This window comes from Gorilla gorilla, chromosome 15 (assembly GCF_029281585.2).
Source record: "Gorilla gorilla gorilla isolate KB3781 chromosome 15, NHGRI_mGorGor1-v2.1_pri, whole genome shotgun sequence".
Classification (NCBI taxonomy): domain Eukaryota; kingdom Metazoa; phylum Chordata; class Mammalia; order Primates; family Hominidae; genus Gorilla; species Gorilla gorilla.
The window spans coordinates 109,777,583-109,792,332 of record NC_073239.2 but is presented as its reverse complement, the minus strand read 5'-3'; the positions used below and the strand labels follow the sequence as shown (position 1 = coordinate 109,792,332).

General features: G+C 42.2%; 1 protein-coding gene across 4 annotated transcripts in view; it reads right to left on the bottom strand.

Annotated features, from left to right (window-relative positions):
* Nucleotides 1-13,185: 13,185 nt before the first annotated feature.
* The window catches only part of GOLGA5 (golgin A5), a 45,635-nt gene continuing 44,070 nt past the window's right edge, over nt 13,186-14,750 (bottom strand). For all 4 annotated transcript variants that reach the window (XM_019010191.4, XM_055361273.2, XM_055361272.2 and 1 more), the window contains one exon: nt 13,186-13,648. In XM_019010191.4, coding sequence (XP_018865736.4) covers nt 13,568-13,648 — 81 coding nt within the window. In that variant the 3' untranslated portion in view covers nt 13,186-13,567. The remainder of the gene's footprint in view (nt 13,649-14,750) is intronic.

The following is a 14,750-nucleotide window of genomic DNA, read 5'->3' as shown; positions in this document are numbered from 1 at the left end:
ACTCACACTCGGTGCGCTGCACCCACTGTCTTGCACCCACTTTCCGACACTCCCCAGTGAGATGAACCCAGTCCTCAGTTGGAAATGCAGAAATCACCCGTCTTCCATGTCGCTCACGCTGGGAGCTGTAGACTGGAGCTGTTCCTATTTGGCCATCTTGGCTCTGCCTATTTTTATTTTTTTTTTGAGATAGAGTTTCACTCTTGTTGCCCAGGCTAGAGTGCAATGGTGCGATCTTGGTTCACTGCAATCTCTGCCTCCCGGGTTCAAGCGATTCTCCTGCCTCAGCCTCCTGAGTAGCTGGGATTACAGGCATGCACCACCATGCTGGCTAATTTTGTAGTTTTAGTAGAGATGGGGTTTCTCCATGTTGGTCAGGCTGGTTGCAAACTCCCGACCTCAGGTGATCTGCCCACCTCGGCCTCCCAAAGTGCTGGGATTACAGGCATGAGCCACCACGCCCAGCCATGATAGTATTTTTAAAAAGGGGGAGTAGAGAGAGAGAGAAAATAGCCAACTAACAATAGAAGGAATGATGATAGAATTAGAAAATCACCATTTTGCATCTAAAATAATTCAGACAGGGATCACCAATGCATTCTAAAATTGCTGAAAGTTTGTTAGGGAATAGGAAATTTGCAAGGTCTCAAGGTGTCACACATTTATTGACAAAAAAGGGGAAAATACACCTTTATAATGGAGAGAACTAGAAGAAACCATTTTAACCAAATGATCAAAGTTAGCATCCCTGACATTGCCTGCCTCTTGAAGTGACATAGTGATTCAACATCACCTATATAGTATTCTTTCCAAAGTGTTGAACTTGAACCTAATCACAAATAAATAAATTCTTATGTTATAAGTGGCTCATACTCTTCAAAATATCAACACATAAAGGACCAAAAAAGGAAAGAAAGAGAGCTGTTCTAGATAAAGGAGACAGAAGAGAATGATAATCCAATGCAATCTTGGGTTGGATCTTGGATCAGAAAAAAAATTAAAAATAGCTCACAAAAACATTTTTTGGATTGTTGTAAAAATTTAAATATGGACCATATATAATATCATTGCACAATGTTAGATTTGTTGGATGTGTTAATGATTTTGTTGTTATATAGGAGGCTACTTTTATTCTTAGGTCCAAGCTGGAATATCCTGAGATAAAGTGTCATGAGGTCTATAATTCACCTTAAGTTATTCAGAAAAAAAAAGAACAGCTGGGGCAAAATGTTAACAATGAAGTCTAAGTGAAGGGCATATAGATATTCATTATGTTATTTTTTCAACTTGTCTGTATTTTTTTTTTCTTTTGAGACAGAGTTTTGCTGTCACCCAAGCTGGAGTACAGTGGTACAATCTCAGCTCATTGCAATGTCTACCTCCCAGGCTCAAAGAATACTCCCACCTCAGCCTCCTGAGTAGCTGGTACTACAGATGTGTGCCACCATGCTCAGTTAATTTTTTAACTTTTTTTTTTGTAAAGACAAGGTTTCATCATTTTGCCCAGGTTGGTCTTGAACTCCTGGGCTCAAGCGATCCACCTGCCTTGGTCTCCCAACGTGTTGGGATTGCAGGCCTGAGCCGCTCCACCTGGCCTTCATGTTTACTTTCATAAACATGTTAGAAAGTTTATGGGAGGTGTTTACTGTAATACTGTTATATTGTTACATCAACAATGGATACATGGATATGTATCCAAATGAATATGCAATTCCATATTCCATTGTATGCAATATGAAGATACATATCCATGATCTGGATGGCTGCTGTTTTAATTCAGCTTCTGTTCCACCTTCTCCACCTGGCAGCACCCTTATTTTGTTTCTTCTTTTTTTTTTTTTGAGACGGAGTTTCGCTCTTGTTGCTCAGGCTGGAGTGCAGTGGCATGATCGCAGCTCACCGCAACCTCCGCCTCCCGGGTTCAAGTGATTCTCCTGCCTCAGCCTCCTGAGTAACTGGGATTACAGGAATGCCCCACCACGCCTGGCTAATTTTTTTTTTTTTTGTATTTTTAGTAGAGACGGGGTTTCTCCATGTTGGTCAGGCTGGTCTCGAACTCCCAACCTCAGATGATCTGCCTGCCTCCACCTCCCAGAGTGCTGGGATAACAGGTGTGAGCCACTGCTCCCGGCCCCCTTATTTTCTTTTAGTGCTCAGCTCTCCCCTTTTTGGCTCATGAGGTCTAGATAGGGCATATGAACCACATCCACCTGTCCCCAGGGACTGGTAGGTACATGTCTTAAGTTAGTCCAACCAGAGCCAACAGACACCAAGCCCGGGGCTTTTTGCTGGACATACTGGGAAAAGGCAGCATACTTTTCCCCTGAGGCCACCAAGCTGACTGGATGTGAACTAAATGATGTGGTCATCTTCGGGAAGTAGCTGCCTGTGAATTAAGCTGACACAACAAAGAGCTAAAAGGAGAAAGTTTGCAGTGTTTGAGCCACTGAATGTAAACATACCTGAAGTTAGGTGAAACTGGGTTTCCTGCCAGTGTCAGTTGTGTATTTCCTACTTAAAACCTGAGGAGTCCTGACCACTGCAGGATGGAAATGCATAGAAAACGTAGTTTCCTCCCACCACTAACAAATTACCTCAAGTTCAGCAGCTTTGCTTAAAATACCACACACTTATTATCTCACAATTGCTGTGGGTGAAGAATCTGGGCGTAGTTTAACTAGGTCCCTATTTTTGGTTTCACAAGGCCACAACTAAGATGTCAGCCAGGCCTGTGGTCTCGTCTAGAGACTCAACTGGGGAAGAATCTGCTTCCAAGTTCATTCAGGTTGCTGGCAGAATTCCTTTCCTTGCACTTGTGTTTTTGAGGGCCCGGCTTTCTGCTGGAGGCTGCCTAAGGCCCTAGATGCTGCCCATAGTCTTTTGCCACATGGGCTCCCCAACACAACTGCTTACTTCATCAAGCCAACAGGAAGGGTCCAGCCAGGGAAGATGTAATCCTCTACAACATAATATAGCCATGAGCCTGACAGCTTATCACCTTTGCCATAGAATGTAACCCAGTCTTAGGAGTGACATCCCCTCACATTTGCCATATTGTGTTGGTTAGAAGCAAGTCACAGGTCCCATGTGTACTCATAAGGAGGGAATTACATGAAGGCATGACCAGGAGGCAGGAGACTACTGGAGTTCAAGTAAGGGTCTGTTCACCACTGATGGGATGGGAAGAATCCACTTACCAATTGCTACACCTGCCCTTACCCACTGCTAAGCACTTACTTACTGAGTACTTGTGAGTACTAAGTAATGTACCCTGGTTTTTATCCCCGTTTTTCCTAATTTAATGGTAGTTATCACTGGAAAATGGGAAGAAGGTGCAGTGCTGAAGAGCACTAGAACTTTCTGCTCTGCATATGGTATTGTTTGGGATCTTTGCAGTAAGCATGTATTCATGTGTTATGTAATTTAAAAATGCAATTGAAAATGAAAATCATATATTCAGTATGGCTTCAACTAAAAGCTGCTCTCCCTCCACTTCCAGACCTTCCTACATACATACACATTCACAATTGGGAAAAAAAAAAAAAAAGACTGGAAGGAAACAGGCCAAATGGGACAACGTATTAGTCTGGAGTGTTGGGTCTATGGGTGAATATTTTCTTCTTTTCTGTATTTCCCACAATTAAGGAATATAATTCAAATAATCAGAAGCAAAAAAAACTCCAAGTGATTTGAAATGCTTTTTGGGTCCAATTTTATGGCCAAAAATAAAGAAAACCCTCTTGTTTACCTTCTGCAGAAAAGCAATTTCCTGCTTGGGTGGCTGATGAAGTGTCTGTTCCAAGATCTCAAAGAAATAAATCAGATGTCAGCGGGGAGCCCACACCTGCTTCCTCTCACGCTGATAAAGAACAATTAACTCTCATTAGAATGTATCTGGCTTTGTCCCAGAACTAAGCATTATTTGAAAAAATATGGCAGGTTTTCTCTCTGCCTAAAAGCTACTGGAGGGTCCTAGTCAAGATGAGAAATAGAAGATTCTGTGCCAGACAGATTTGATACACTGACATGTTTAGTAACCAAATAGGCCAAACCTGTGGCTATGTGAAAACAAACAAAACATATGCTTGATCTCATTTCTACTGCTAATTGGAGGACCTTGATGGGTCTTTGGATCTGTCTGCTTGTCTGTAAAATTATAGAACTGAATATGAGGAGCTTCTATCAGAGCTGACTGAAGACCACACTTGTAGTCAAATAAACAAAACAAAACTACCAAAATTAGGAATTAGGTTTATTAGACTTGCTGCAGCAAGGGAGACTGTGTACCCAAGAATATCTCAGTAACGGGAGATGATAGGGGTCTTTTTTTTTTTTTTTAAGAGATAGGGTCTCCCTCTGTTGCCCAGGTTGGAGTGCAGTGGCCATAGGTCACTGTAATCTCGAACTCCTGGGCTCAAGTGATCCTCCCACCTCAGCCTCCCAAGTAGCTAAGACTATAGGTGTGCACCACCACACTAGGCTAATTTTTAAATTTTTTGTAGAGACATGGTCTCACTGTATTGCCTAGGCTGGTCTGGAACTCCAGGACTCAAGTGATCCTCCTATCTCTGCCTCCCAAAGAGCTGGGATTATAGGCGTGAGCTGCTGAGCCCAGCTGACAGGGGCTTCTTAAAGGGTTTTGGCTTGTTTTGGAACATTGTGAGGGAGAATAAGTAATGGGGGCCAGTTCTGGAATGCATGTTGTCGAGAAGCAGGAGCAATTTGGTGACTGAGTAGCTCAATCATTGCTATCTAGGAGGGTTAAAATGGGGGCTTGAGTTGTTATTGGCAAAGCAGCAGCAGTTGTTCAGAAAGGGGCAATGCTTATTAGTAGAAGGGAGTGTTTAGTAATTTTTGTGCTCCCAAGACTGGCCTTGTCAATGTCTTGTTCTGAGTATTGTTTATATTCTGCTGGACACATGGTTGATTGTCTAGCAGGGCCGTTTTTCACTATCTCAGCTTCATTCGACTTTATAAACATGCCATCCAATAAAACTCAAATTGGAATGCACTTTACAGCTTAGAAAATGCTCTTTTTCCCTGTGGGGGACTTCTTTGTGAAGGTGGCATTTTCTCCATTTTTAACAACAAGGAAATTGAGGGTCAGAGATGGTAAGTGGCTTCTAAGGACCACAGCTACTTAAGCCATCAAGTCAGAAAATAGTAGCATTCAGCTCTAATTTAGTCCTGGTTTTGAAAATTGTTCATTTGACAAATCTGCACTGAGTACTTACTAAGTTCCTTGCACTATTCTGGGCTCTGAGGAGACAACTGTGATAGAGTTGAAATGTCAAGCTTGGAGTCCTGCTGGCGGGGTGGAAAGTGAAGAGGCAGCCCTGTGAAGCACAAGGACTGTGATGAGGGTGCTGTGGGAGCTCCTCACCAGGGAGGGATGCCACGCCCATATTCTACGGCTGCTGTAACAAATTACCACAAACTTAGTGGCTTAAAACAACACGAATTTATTATCTTGCAGTTCTAGAGAGCATAAGTCTGGAGTGGGCCTCACTGGGCTAAAATCAAGGTGTCAGCAGGGCTGCATTTCGTGTGAAGGCTTTAGGGGAGAATCTGTTTCCTCATCTTTTTCAGCTTCTAGAGGCCTCTTGCAGTCTGTGGCTCAGAGCCCCTTCCTTCCTCCACCTTCAAAGCCAAGAATGGCATTGCTGCAACCTCTGCTTCCCTTGTCACATCGTCTCTGATTCTTCTGCTTCCTTTTCCATCTTTTAAGGATCCCTGTGGGGTAATTCAGGATAATCTCCATATTTTGTGATCGTTAACCGTATGGACAACACCCCCTTTGCCTTGTAAGATGACATATTTACAGGTTTCAGTGACGAGGGCAAAGAAGGGCACTCACATCTTTGTGGGGGAGCATCATTCTGCCTACAAACACCTAGGCTACTATTTTTTTTTCTTTTTGCAGGGAAAGATGGAGTTCTGATTTCACAAAGTGGCATCTATGCTGACATTAGGAGGGGACAAAAGCCAAGAAGGGAAGGTCTGGAGGCAGGGAGAAAGCTTGGTTAGTGCACTGTTGGACACACTAGTCAGCTATTGTTAGCTATTCCTCCTAATTTCAGGAATCCACAAAAGCAAAGATTTACTTTTCATTCCAGCCACATGTCCACTGTGGACATGCTTCATTCCAGGGCCTAGGCTGAAGGACAGCCCCTATCTGGGACATGCTAAACTCATGGAGGAGGAACAAGTTAGGTATCAAAGCCACAGATGACTCTTAAAGCTTCTGCTGAGGAAGGGAACTGTTCCACTAATATTTCACCACTAATATTTGGCTGGTGAGTCAAAGCAAGTCAGGTCATGTGGCCAAGGCTGATATCAGTGGGACAGGAAGTAAAATCCTCCCACAGTAAGAGGCGGTGAATAATCAGAACAGTAATAGACTAGCATAGTGGTCAGAGAGATGAGGGTAGAATGAGATGTGGGGAGTGGCTTGAAAGTCATGGGGTAGTGAGGGCCAGGTCATGCATGACTTTAAAAACCAGTTTCCTCTTCACAATGGCCAAAATATAGAATCAACTTAAGTGCCTATTTATGGATGAATGGATAAAGAAAATGTGGCATATACACACAATGGAATATTACTCAGCCATAAAAAGAATGAAATCCTGTCATTTGTAGCAACATGGATGGAACTGGAGGTCATTATGTTCAGTAAATTAAGCCAGGCACAGAAAGACAAATATTGCATGTACTGACTCATATGTGGGAGGTAAAAAATTGGATCTCAGAAGATAGAGAGTGGACTGGCAGTTACCAGAGACCAGGAAAGGTAGTGGGGAGGAGGGAATGAAGAGAGGCGAATTAATGGATACAAACACACAGCTGATGGAGTAAGACTCACTGTTTGATAAATCCATAGGGTGACTATAGTTCACAATAATCTATTTTACATTTTAAAATGGCTAGAATATTTAGAATATTTCTAGCATAAAGACAAATAATTAAGGTGATGAATGTCCCAATGACACTAATTTAATCTTTACAAATTATATGAATGTGTTAAATTATCACTGTACCCCAAAATATGTATGTTATGTACTGATTTAAAAATTTAAAAAACAGTTCCATTTGTTAGAATGTAGGCTCCATGAGGGCAGGAAATAGGTCTCTGCCTTATCATTCTAGCCCAGTGTTTCTCAATACTTTTTTTCATTATTACTACCCCAATACAGTCTTTTTTATTTTTTTTGAGACAGGGTTTTGCTCTGCTGTCCAGGCTGGAGTACAGTGGCATGATCACAGCTCACTACAGCCTCAACTTTCCAGGCTCAAATAAACCTCCCACCTCAGCCTACTGAGTAGCTGGGACTACAGATGCACGCCACCACAACCGGCTTTAAATTTTTTTTTTTTTTTTTTTTTTTTTTTTTGGTAGAGATGGGGTTTCACCATGCTTCCCAGGCTGGTTGTGAACTCCTGAACTCAAGCAATCTGCTTATCCTGGCTTCCCAAAGTACTGGGATTATAGGCATGAGCCACTGTGCCCGGCCCACACATACAATCCTAATACCACAGATATACTGTTACATACCACATGCATATCTGGGCTCTTTATAGATTAAAAACAGTAAGATATCTTTACCCTCCTAGGAAATTTAACCCCCTTGGGAGTGACATCACCTATGTTGAGAATATGTGTTCTAGTCCTAATTAAGTTTTAATTCTTTGATTCAAGTGACTTGTGCCATGTTTATGAATTAAAGCAAATTGCTAGTAGTTAAGTTTATTTGAAGGTGGTGTCTTTGGAAGTGATTAGGTCCTGAGGATGGATTACAAATGGGATAAGTGCCCATAAAAGAGGCCCCAGACAGGAGAATGGTGCGAACCTGGGAGGCGGAGGTTGCAGTGAGCCGAGATTGTGCCACTGCACTCCAGCCTGGGCGACAGAGCGAGACTGTCTCAAAACAAAAACAAAAACAAACAACAAAAAAGAGAGGCCCCAGAGAGATCCTTCGCCCCTTCTGCCATGTAAGGTTACAGTAAGAAGACTGTCTAAGAGGAAAAGGACCCTTGCTAGACACCAAATCTGCTGATGCCTTCATCTTGGACTTCCCAGTTTCTAGAACTGTGAGAAGTAAACCTGTGTTGTTGATAAGCCAGTCTATGTTCTTTTATTATAGCAGTCAAAACAGACTAACACAACGATGAACATCTATGGCCAGCAATATCTTCAGGCCATCTTTTGCTTTCAAATTCTTATGGCTTTTCCCGTTTTGGGGGAAGCCCTGCCAAGCTGCCCGATCTAAATCCACACTATTGTCAACGTACCTGGCCAGTTACAATTTCTCTTTGCTATAGTTTTAGAAACCAGATGAGCTGTATAAATAGGATAGATGCTGAGTGAAGGTCTAGGAAGCTTAAAGACTCATGCATGAGCTTAGTGCTTTGCTCGATTCAATGAAGTTCAATGAACATCAAGTGCAGGCCAGTTATGTGCCAGATACTGTTCTAGGCACTGGGGAATACAATAGTGGCTAAAAAAGTAATGTCATTCCTCTCAGGGGATCAGAAAGGTCTGAAGCCATTTCAGCTTGTGAGTTCTGGCAGCACGAGAGCGGTGATGCCAGGCAGTGAGTCACACTAGGGTTGGTCAAAGGATGGAAGATGTTTGCCTTCAGACACCAAGGGCTCTACTCTTGATTTCATCTTTTGGTTTGTCCCTGATTTGAATAAAGATGAGTTGACTGTGAATGTGGAGACCAAAAGTTTTTGGGGATCTACAAATTCACTGATTTAGTGTTCTTAGTACACAGCAAAGTACCTCCTCAGGTATAGCCTGTTCTCCACAAAATGAATTCTTACTATTCAGCATTGGCATGTGGAACAACTGTAGTCTGTAGATGCCCAAATGTAGATTTTTAAAGGTTTTCTCTGTTTAAAGAAGGTAGTGGTTCAGGGGCAGAGGGGGTTACCAAGCAGAAACAAAAAAGCGATTTTTAATACAAAGTCCTAACGCTGGCATACAGGTCCCTACAGGGTTGGCTCCACCCTCCTCTTCTCCTCCACTTGTCCCCTTCCAGCCACTCTGGCCTCCCTGCCAGTCTGGTTCTCGAACACACTAAGCACACGCCCACTCAGAAGCTTTGGGCTTCTTGCTGAACCTACTGCATAGAAATCCCGCCCTGTATTTCCCATGGCCCACCACTTCATTCAGGCCCTGCCACTTCTGCAGAGACAACTTTGCTGGTCACCCTCCAACCTACTCTATACCTTCACCCCATTCTATTTTTCTTCATACACTTAACGCTGAGTGACGTGATGTGTATGTTTGTAGTCTTGTCTTTCCCACTTCAGTGAAAGCTCCGCAGAGGCAGGGACTTTGTTGTTGACCACTCTATCCCCAGTTCCAGTGGCCAGCACAAAGGGACCTCATAATTCAAATTACTTTGCAGTCTTATAGTGGTTTAAAACAAAATTATTTCACTACCCACTTTTTTCCTTGAGACATCGTCTATAAATAAGCCTTCCATATGTAGCATGTTTGTTGCTCAAGTGTGCTTATGAAAGAGTTTCACTTATTTTGAGTGTGTGTGTGTTTTTATTGTGTCTGGAAAGCAGATCACCGATTAGAAGTATGGAAGTTTGGGGCCGGGCGCGGTGGCTCATGCCTGTAATCCCAGGACTTTGGGAAGCCGAGGAGAGCAGATCACTTGAGGTCAGGAGTTTGAGACTAGCCTGGACAACATGGCAAAACCCCATCTCTACTAAAAATATACAAAAATTAGCCGGGCATGGTGGCAGACACCTGTAATCCCAGCTACTTAGGAGGCTGAGGCAGGGAGAATTGCTTGAACCCGGGAGGCAGAGGTTGTGGTGAGCTGAGATCGCGCCCCTGCACTCCAGACTGGGCGACAGAACAGGACTCTGTCCCTGGCCCACCAAAAAAAGAAGTATGTAAGTTCAGAATCATTTAATTCATGTTCTTCTCATTCAGGAAAGAATAGGAATATGGTAGCAGTCTCAATGTGTGCAGAACAGCCACTAAGACACCCTTCTCAGGTATTTCTTTTTTCTGGCCAATTAGAGCCTGAAGTCCCTTAGGTCTTTAGTCCTTAACTACCCCTTAGGCTTTACTAGTCCTTTCCTTCTACTTCCTACCAGACCAAGACACACATACCAGCCTTTTCCAACACTCAGCTGGCCTCTTGCACCAGGGAGCTGGAGTCCAGCAAGACATATTTAAGTAGCTTCCACCTCCCTGCCCCACAGGGTGAGATGGGTCTTAGTTTTAAGGTAAAGCTGAACTGCCCTGACCAGATACTCTATTACCTCATTTACAGAGCTAACAAGGAAAGCCTATTTCCACCATATTTTAATAAAATCCATGCTTTTTCTTTGAAGTTTTTGTTCCATAGCAATAAATATGGCATTTTCTTTTTATTTTTTTTTTAAATACGTTACCCAGGCTGGTTTCAAATTCCTGAGCTCAAGCAATCCTCCCACCTCGGCCTCCCAAAGTGCTCGGATTACAAGTGTGAGCCAGCACACCTGGCCCAAAATGGTATTTTTCAGTAAGCACAAAGTCTAGAGAAAGGGAAATTTTAGAATAATCTTATTTTCCAATTGACACCTATAAATAAAAAGCAGTATAAGAGCTCTGATAACATGTATGTGTAAATATATGCATACAATTTACAATGTCTTTAAATAAACATATTGATTTCAGAAGGAAAAAAACTCTGCTCTCATGCAACCCCTTTAATTAGGTCAAGAAAGTTTTGTGTCATCTGAGGATAAGGAATGGTAGCGCTTTAAAAAACTGCCTAGTTTGTTAGTAGTCAAGGTTCCTGAAACTGAAACCCAATTAAATATTTAAGTAACTGCAGAAAAACAATACCGGAAGCACACTGTCAAACTATTTTCAAAGCCAAGGATGTGTAAAGACTGAACAAAGGACTTAGAGACGTCTCAACAAAAGCCAGGAGGACATCCATGGAGACGGAAAGTCTGGCAACACCTGATGATGAAGCATGTGCTGTTCTCTGTTTGAAGTTTGTAACCTGGTTTTAATCATGTTCCAGAAATATTTCCAAATTAGAAGAGAGGGGGGAAAAAATCAAACCTTTATAATAACAAGGCCAGGCATGGTGGCTCACTCCTGTAATCCCAGCACTTTTGGAGGCCGAGGTGGGCAGATGACCTGAGGCTAGGAGTTGGAGACCAGCCTGGACAACATGGTGAAACCCCATCTCTACTAAAAATACAAAAATTAGCTGAGCGTGGTAGCGCATGCCTGTAATCCCAGCTACTCAGGAGGCTGAGGCAGGAGAATTGCTTGAACCCAGGAGCTGGAAGGTGCAGTGAGCCAAGGTCGCACCACTGCACTCCAGCCTGGATAGTGCGGGACTGTCTCAAAAATAAAATAAAATATATTCACAAGACTAAACTGTTACTTTATTCTGTTTGAGAGCAGCCCTGACTTAACAGCTTAGACAGTGATGGGCTATCACACCAGAGTAAGACTGTGCCATAAGTCCTAGACAAACTTAAGTCATGTGCCTCTACCTCCAATCCCAACATCTGCTCTCATATGATGGGGAACTTTCTGCATTTTTCACCCATGCCAAGTTGGAAAAAAAAAGCCCAAACACACCTAAGATGACCTTTAAAACTTCATTTTCCAATGAAAAATAAGAAACATACACATCTAATAGTGTACCAGAACTTCTGAAGAATTTATAGGGCTTCTATGTCAATTAAAGTCATGATGGAGACACATTTAAAGAGTAGAAACTTCAGTCAGACGTTCAGTGAGGCACCAAGCAGACTGCTTCCAAGATGTTCCCCCTGACAGGAAGGACTGTACCCTTGCACAGCCCAAGATCCACATATGTTAATTACCTATGAAGAGAGTAGCCGGGTGACAGAACAACTTAATAATTCAGACATGCAGGGCCAGGTGCAGTGGCTTATGCCTGTAATTCCCACATCTTAGGAGGCTGAGGTGGGAGGACTGCTTGAGGCCAGGAGTTTGAGACCAATCTGGGTAACATAGTGAGACCCTGTCTCTACAAAAAAAAAAAAGAAAGAAAGAAAAAAAAATTAGCCAGGTGTGGTGGTGCATGCCTGTAGTCATAGTTCCTTGTGAGCCTGAGGCGGGAGGACTACCTAAGCCCAGGAGTTTGGGGCTGCAGTGGGCTATGATGGTGCCCTTGCACTCTAGCCTGGGTGTCAGAGCAAGACCCCATTTCTAAAAATTAAAAAAACAGAGAAAGTTTAAATCAAGTTGGAGGGTTTATTGATATAAAAATTAACTCAACATGGATCGTAAACTTAAATGGAAAGCCTAAAAGTATAAAATTTCTAGATGAAATGATAGGAGAAAATCTTCATAACCTTGGGTTAGGCAAAGGTTTCTTTGATAGGAACACAAAGTATGAACAAGAAAATTTAAAAACTGACAAATTGGACACCTCAAAATTTAAAACTGCTCTTTGCTGGGTATGGTAGCTCAAGTCTGTAATCCCAGCTACTCGGAAGGCTAAGGCAGGAGGATCACTTGAGTCCAAGGGTTCGAGGCTGCAGCTAGCTACGACTGTGCCACTGAACTCCAGCCTTGGTGACAAGAGTAAGACCCTGTCTCTTTAAAAAACAAAAAAAACATGAAGATGAAAATGAAAGTCAAAACAGATAATACATTGGACCCAATGTAAAAGAGACAATACAATGGACATTTTCAAAGAAAATGTCTCATTTCGAATAATATCTCTGCACTAGAGTACCTTAAAAAAGCACAGGTTGCTAAGGCAGGTTTGATTCCTAAACACTAGAAGCAGGGGTGATGCGTATCACGAGCTAACTCAACATATAGGCTGGAGAAAAGGAAAAAGGGAGGAGGAAGGCAATGAGTGAGTAAGAATCCAAGGAAGACAGCACAGGGAGCTGGAAAGGGGATGACAGGAGCATCCATTGGGAAGAAGTGGCAAACACTAAGAATTACTTACAAGTGACTTCAGCTGCTTTCTGTCTGGCTCTACTCACTAAAGTCCATCTGGAAAGGTCTTGTTTAACGGGGATGAAAAACCATTATTTTAGAAAAGAAAAATGCATATTTTTCTTTTATTTATGTATTTACAAAAAGATTTACACCAATCAAGCCTGTAACATGTACAAAGTAAATCTTTTTGCAAAGTTAAATATATGAAAATCCAAAAGCAGACTGAATTATAAAAAAAAACTTTTTATTTTTGTCACTAAATACAATTAGTTTCCCTGATTATAACCCATAATCAATGTCACCTAACATACAGATGGTCTGTACAGAGGTGAACAACCCCAGCGTCTTTCTCTACATATATATTAGGACCACTAAACTCAGAAAAAGCAGAGCTGAGCTTGTTAAATTATTGTCTGTTTTAGAAACTCTTACCATTTAAAGGAAATTGGAAGATTTAGGTAGAATACTTGTACAATAACTTAAAAAGTTAAAAGCTTGTAGTGATAAAATAATCTTGTGCACTGTTCTCAGAAATTTTAGGCAATTGGCCTTCTTGCAGATCCCAAGTCTAGAAAAAGACAACCAATCACTGCAACAACTGGGCTTGGTTCATTTGCCATATGGTTGGTCGTGGTGCATTTCTGGTGTGTAAGTCAACAGAACAATCATGACCCAGAGGTGAAGCAAAGCCTAGAGAAAGAAAAAGCAATTTGTGGATTAGCCAATAAACCAATCTTTACCAAAGGCCCACTGTACACTGAGGGCAGGCACTATGTCTTACCTGCCTCTGTATCCCCTATGGGACACATGAAGGAATGAATGAAACAACTAAATGAGCTCAGTGCAATGGAAGGTAATAAAGACTTGCTACTCCTACAGAATTCAGTTGAGAGGAGTCAGCTCTGAACTTCAACACATTCACAATATGCACGTGTATGCAAAATAATCAATCAGTTGATTATAATGCAGAGTGATTAAAACTGCTAGATACACATGAAGTTGGTTAGAAAACACTTCTAGAACAGTTATAGTTGGTATTCTGAAAGACAGTTTAACCAATGTTCGGTGAAGAAGAGATGGGAAAATATTCTAGACAGGAATAATGTGTCAGGTTTCAGACACATTATGTAGGGCCCAGAACACGATTCATAGTGACAAATTTAATTCCCTCACGGTAGTACCGAAATGATACGAGATTTCATCACTAAGTGCCTCACCACTTTGTCGTGTGCCAGAAATCACATCTCATGGGCACCATCTCATGACAGTGCCCGTGTTACTCATCATCACTAACACCTGGGAAATCAACCCCTCTGGGGCATATTCTGAATGCTTTCTGATGCCATTCAATTTTTTTTTGTACTCCCCACGCTTTCCTTCTTAAAAACTTGTTATTATGCCAGGTGCAGTGGCTCACACCTGTAATCCCAGCACTTTGGGAGGCCGAAGAGGGCGGATTACTCAAGGTCAGGAGTTCGAGACCAGCTTGGCCAACATAGTGAAAACCCATCTCCTAAACATAGAAAAATTTGCTAGGTGCAGTGGCGTGCGCCTGTAGCCCCAGGTACTCGGCAGGCTGAGGCAGGAGAATCGCTTGAACCTGGGAGGTGGAGAATGCAGTGAGCCAAGATCATGCCACTGCACTCCAGCCTGCGTGACAGAGCGAGACTCAGTCTCAGAAAAAAACAACAACACAAAACCTGTAATTAAAGAAATAACTCTTCCCTCTAGTGGATCACAGAGAAATTTCTTTTTAAAGAAAAGAAATTTCATTTAGTTTTAAAGAAATTTC